The sequence below is a fragment of the Myxocyprinus asiaticus genome, chromosome 50 (assembly GCF_019703515.2).
Source record: "Myxocyprinus asiaticus isolate MX2 ecotype Aquarium Trade chromosome 50, UBuf_Myxa_2, whole genome shotgun sequence".
Lineage (NCBI taxonomy): Eukaryota > Metazoa > Chordata > Actinopteri > Cypriniformes > Catostomidae > Myxocyprinus > Myxocyprinus asiaticus.
Genome location: NC_059393.1, coordinates 21,964,403 through 21,970,494, shown reverse-complemented (window position 1 = coordinate 21,970,494; position 6,092 = coordinate 21,964,403). Strand labels below are relative to the sequence as shown.

The following is a 6,092-nucleotide window of genomic DNA, read 5'->3' as shown; positions in this document are numbered from 1 at the left end:
ATAAATAAATAAATTCTATATATATAAATATACTATATACAGTATATTTATTAATACAAAATAAATACGATAACAATAACATTGTTATTATTATTATTATTATTATGAATTCATGAATAAATTGGTGTTGCTCTTATTATTGTTTTAAACAATTTAATATACTGTATATGTTTACATAAAAATTATAAATGCAAATATTTTCTATGTAATTCAATAATAGTAATAATAACTATAATAATAATCATTGTTATTATTATACATAAATGGATGAGTAAATAAATACAATGTTAATAGTAATAATTAAATAAATACTTTTATTATTATTATTATTATTATTATTATTATTATTTATAAATAAATCATTTAATATAAATAAAAAATAAGCACTTTACAAAAATAAGTTTACAGGCATAAAAAACAAACTGGAAAAACTTTGAAGAATCTTCTGAAAAAGTCTTCACAGATTGAAACAATAAATAATACGAATTTTTAGATTTTTTATCTGTCATCATTTCATGAAAAGAGCCAAACTACAAATAAAACAAATGTAATTTACATGTAATTTCTTGTTTGACTGGCAGATCGCGCTGTTCTCGCGAGATTTGAGAGCGTGTGTGGCGCATGACTCTACGTAAGCAGCACTTGAAGGACGCAAACAGCCAACAACTCTGTAAATATCAGGGGGGGTTAACCTCTAAACACTGTCATTGATTTATAAATGTAAAATATGTTATTAAGTAGCAGCTGGAAATCCTCATAGTCCATTTTGACTGTTTGTTTAGCTAATAGCTAATGCATATCTTACATGTGAGTTGCAGAACATAGTGCTTCCTAAAAGTGTGCTTACTTACATAGTAACCCTAGAGAAAAGTACTGTGGTTTTACCATGGTACAGAGATGGTAACAGCCTGGTTCTTTGATATATATCATGGTAGGTACTGAATGATTACCAATTTCATATATTTACATTGTGCACCAAGGTACAGGGATACCATGGCACATGACCAAATACATGGTATTACCATAGTACTTATTGATAGTGAATCAGCCATTTAAAATATGGAGATCATCTCTATTTTGTTCAATTAGTGAAACTAAAGAGACTATACATGAGCGTTAAATATAGGTGACAGTTACTTACAGCAGTGACAGTCACATGCATAAATAACTTGATTTTATTTTAAATCAACACTAAAGGTTTAATTTGCTTTCCCTCAAACAGATTGATGACAGCCTGTCTGATTGAAAAAGCTTTAGCGACTAGAGTACTACAAGATATGGATGAAACATCAACCTTTGAGCGACGTGTTGAAAAACGCTTCGGTTCACCATTATATGAAGATATCTTTGTAAGTGTCATGAGACAGGTCAGTTTTGATCTGGACAATATTCCTAATGCCTACAAGGTTATTGATATATATGATGTGTTGACTTGTTCAGATTCATGCCCTGGCGTTTTCAAATGCAGCATTTTATAATATTAAAAGTATCATGTTCTGTTATTATGTTTATTTTTCATTTTATCTCTTTGTCCCGTCTAAGGGAGTTTTGGCGAATGGAGGCAGAAGTCTTACTGATGCACAGTTTAAATGATTGATTGTCTCTGGACTTAAAGATCTGTACGGAGAGGTATGCATATTGTGTCTCAATTGTGTTAGAACATTAATTGTTTCTACGGTTTTAAGTAAATGTTTTGTTTTTAATAAAATTGTAGATTTTGCCCCAGTACGTGATTATTAGGGGTGAAAATATTTGCTCAAACGGTCATTACAATTCTTTACTAAAGGAATATTCTGGGTTCAGTACAAGTTGACAGCATTTGTAGCAAATAAACAAAAATGAATTTCGAGTCGTCCTGCTTTTTCTTTAAAAAATAGCAAAAATCTGGGTTGTGATTGGTGAATGGGGCCAATCCGTTTCAAAAGTATTGCCACACAACTTAAACAATATGTATGTAAACATGATTTTAGTGTGATAAAATTGCTTACAAACCTTTTCTGAGTAAAGTTATATTCAGTTTTTCAACTTCGTTGCCACAACAACATTACTGTAATGATGCAACTGGGTTGCTCAGCGAGTAAAGACACTGACTACCACCCCTGGAGTCGCGAGTTCGAATCCAGGGCGTGCTGAGTGACTCCAGCCAGGTCTCCTAAGCAACCATATTGGCCTGGTTGCTAGGGAGGGTAGAGTCACATGGGGTAACCTCCTTGTGGTCACTATAATGTGGTTGTCGCTCTCGGTGGGGCGCGTGATGAGTTGAGCGTGGATGCTGCGGAGAATAGGGTGAAGCCTCCACACGTGCTATGTTTCAGCAGTAACGCGCTCAACAAGCCACGTGATAAGATCCGTGGATTGACGGTCGCAGACGCGGAGGCAACTGAGATTCGTCCTCCGCCACCCGGATTGAGGCGAGTCACTACGCCACCACGAGGACTCGGAGCGCATTGGGAATTGGGCATTCCAAATTGAAAAAAAAACAAACAAAAAAACAACTTTACATCTGAAATAATACACAAGTTTTAAGTGCGTTTATAATCTAATAAACTAATAAACTTGTATTGAACATGAAATATTACTTAACTAATGTGATGCATCATGAAAATTAAAATGTTTTAATTAATTTCAAAATGAATCATATTGGGAGAACATTTTTAAATTCCCAACCAAGAAGTAGATCTAGATTTGGATGTGTACTAAAAATACTTTATAGTGCAAAATTATATTGTGGATTTAATTCGTAATACAATAGGTGTTATTAAAGTAATTATGCATCACATTTTTACATCTTTATTTAAATTGTTTAAAGCTGAAGTATGCAGTTTCCAAACGGAATTTCAAAACTAAACATTGTTTTCAAAACAGCTTTCTGAATACGTTCCACATTTGCCATTGATCAAACAAATGGATATTCCCGCCCCCAACTCACACCATTGGCTGAGTCAATGTTATTGTCTCTCTTGAGACAGTGTCTCTTGACACAGTGTTTACACTTTAAAACATATTCTCATACACATATTCTGGAATAGGAGAAAGTATTTTAACAGTGATGTAGTTACATATTTCAGCATCAATTATAAGGTTTTATACACAAATAATATGAATTTAGATAAATAACATTAAAACACAAATACATTTTCTCTTCTGTTTACTTTCTGTAGTGTTGTTTTTAAACTGTGATCTAATGTATAAGACTCTCTTGACTCTTTCGTGACTCTTTAACTGCAGTTTAATTAAAGATTCTTCTGTATGGCAGGTTGGAGCTGCTTTTCCATTTGATCTGCTGAAGTTTGATCAGAGCTCACTGACAGCAATACTACGTGTGTTTAACAGGCACGTCATGCATCTATAAATCCTGTAATTTACGCCAAAGTGCTTTGACATGTTTTCCTTAAAGTAGAGCTGTTTGCGAATACGGTGAAACTTGGGTGTCCCGCAAGGCTCAGGATTAGGACCTTTTTTGTAGTGTAAATCTAATCTAATAGAAATGTGTGTCTTTTTTTAATTTTTTTTGGATTTTTCCCCTTTTTCACCCAATTTGGAATGCCCAATTCCCAATGCGCTTTAAAGTCCTCGTGGTCACGTAGTAACTCGCCTCAATCCAGATGGTGGAGGATGAATCCCAGTTGCCTCCGCGTCTGAGACAGTCAATCCGCGCGTCTTATCCCATGGCTTGCTGAGTGCATTGTGTGTGGAGGCTTCACGCCATCTACCGCGGCATCCACGCACAACTCACCACGCGCCCCACTGAGAACGAACCACATTATAGCGACCACGAGGAGGTTACCCCATGTGACTTTACCTTCCCTAGCAACCGGGCCAATTTGGTTGCTTAGGAGACCTGGCTGGAGTTACTCAGCACACCCTGGGATGCGAACTCGCGACTCCAGGGGTGGTAGCCAGAAATGTGTGTGTCTTGACACACAGATCAAACCTGTTTTACGAAAACTGTTTCATTATAGATTTGGCCAGCCCAGTTGTTTGTTTAGTTATAAATCTACATTCAAAATATTCTGTTTTTGTTGTTTGTTTTTTCTTAGTGGGCCTGGTGAAATTGTGGTGTGCATTAACATTACTGGGATCAGAATGAGGCGTGTGCTTTTAGAGTCACACAGGTGTGTTTTTTCCAGCATTGCATTTGAAGCTTTTCTGTTTGCTAAAATTTGAATTTCCCTTAAGCTTTTTTGCAACATTTGGTGTAGCAATATTTTGCCCTGACTTTGCATTCTTATAATTAACACTAGATGCCAGTAAAGAGCTTGAAAATCATTGAACTCTTCCAGGAATGGCTCAACTAACCTTGTACATAAATGTTGGTAATCTGTGAGTCAACTTCGTTTAAAGATGAGTGGTTACAATGGTGGCTCATTTCAAACACTGAACCACATTGAACTTCTAATCCAAGTCCCATACGTCTGTGTTGACTCTAAAAATCATGAGTTTTCTAATTTGTTTTTTATCTATTATTGCAGGTGTCAACGTTTTTGCTAGCTTTGTCCGGGAATAGTCACAAACTGCAGTTTGGAGAGAATTTAACTTTGTGAGAAGGGACTAAACGTGCCAAACCTTGAAAAAATGACGTTCATTCTTGGAAGATATATTTTCAGAAAAGTTAACTCATTTTCCAGGGCAATGACAGTTCCTGCTCGCCTCGCTGTAGGGTACAGGTCGCTCTACATTGGGGAACGAGCATCACTAACGAAAACATTCAGTGCCAAAGATGTTGCACTTTTTGCTGAGCTGACAGGGGACACCAACCCGCTCCACCTCGACCCTCATTACGCCAAAACAACCTCTTTTGAGAACCCCATTGTTCACGGAGTGCTGATTAACGGTCTGATCTCAGCGGTTTTGGGGACGAAAATGCCTGGCAAAGGCTGCATTTTTCTCTATCAGGAAATACGCTTTCCGGCGCCACTCTACATCGGAGAGGAAGTGGTGGCGGAAGCTGAGGTCAAGAAGATCAAAATGTCCTTTGCTTTCATTTCTGTTTCCTGCGCTGTCAAAGACAAAGTGGTGATGGAGGGAGAGGTTATGGTCATGATGCCAGAGAACGCACAGGGATCATGAGAAACTGCTTTCATTTTGAGTGGATGTTGTTGTTCAGTTTCTTGTGTTTATGTACAAAATGTGCTTCCAGGAATCAAATGTTCTTTCTAGATTATTTGTGTTGTTTTGAAAGGTGATGCTGCGCTCAGTGATTTGTTTCTTATTGTTTTTGTTCTCTGAGGTGCAGCTGAAATAAATTTTATCTCTTTCATAAAGACTAGAGAGTTGCTATTTGGTATTTTCTGCATTCATGATTGTAAACATTAAATTAAATAATAATAATAATAAAAATATTTCAAATATAATTAAAAAAATACAAATTGAAATACATTTCACTTATAAGAAGACATGCATCATCAATAAGATGATCATTAACATAACAGCCAAAATAATATGCCTGTAAGATAAAGAAAACAATTCTAATATATTGTGGGAAATGAAGCCAACCAACTCTTGTAGTTCTTTGGTTTGGGATAGGGTTGGTTGGTTAACCCTAAGTTAACCTTTAGGTAACCCTAACTTTATATTCTTAACCTTAACAAGAAAACTTGTAAGATTATTATACAATAAAAATAATATATAAAAAAGTGATTTTATATAATATTTAATATTATAAAGTAATAATGTTAATATAATAATATAATATAAAAATATAATATTTGAATTTTGCATAAATACAAATTACATATACAATGTAGAATAAATAAAATGTTATATTGAAACTACATGTTATGTGCTTATTTTTATTTTTCATTTTTATATATTCATATGTCACGTGTCATATCTGGTCACATGATTTGCCCTCCAGTATTTAGCTTCAATGCTAGCAGATTTACAATCATGCAAAGCTTATTTTTAGAAAATAAATTGAAACATCACAACAACGAGAACATAAATGAGGTCAAAACAGCTTTATTTCTTACCTTGTCAATATTTTTTTTAACATGGAAATTCATAGAAAAAGATATGACTCATTTTAGCTCTGAGCCCAATGGGATTTCCTGTTTGTATACTTACTAAAAAAACTTTCCAAAATAAAATAG

General features: G+C 34.8%; 1 protein-coding gene across 7 annotated transcripts; it reads left to right on the top strand.

The window, feature by feature from the left end:
• The first annotated feature begins 586 nt into the window (after nt 1-586).
• Nucleotides 587-5,482, top strand: LOC127439254 (hydroxyacyl-thioester dehydratase type 2, mitochondrial-like). 7 transcript variants are annotated; one of them, XM_051695453.1, is made up of 6 exons: nt 619-931; nt 1,223-1,349; nt 1,543-1,629; nt 4,041-4,115; nt 4,245-4,323; nt 4,473-5,482. In XM_051695453.1, the coding sequence occupies exon 6, from the start codon at nt 4,576-4,578 to the stop codon at nt 5,068-5,070; it is 495 nt and encodes a 164-aa protein (XP_051551413.1). In that variant the 5' UTR covers nt 619-931; nt 1,223-1,349; nt 1,543-1,629; nt 4,041-4,115; nt 4,245-4,323; nt 4,473-4,575; the 3' UTR covers nt 5,071-5,482. The 7 variants fall into 7 exon arrangements, with proteins under 7 accessions (XP_051551411.1, XP_051551413.1, XP_051551410.1 ...); XM_051695451.1 differs by lacking the exon at nt 4,245-4,323 and having other exon boundaries at nt 587-670; XM_051695450.1 differs by lacking the exon at nt 4,245-4,323.
• The last annotated feature ends 610 nt before the right edge of the window (nt 5,483-6,092 follow it).

Excerpts from the sequence above, each read along its gene's own strand:
- LOC127439254 (XM_051695451.1), top strand. The coding sequence starts at position 4,576 with ATGACGTTCATTCTTGGAAGATATATTTTCAGAAAAGTTAACTCATTT.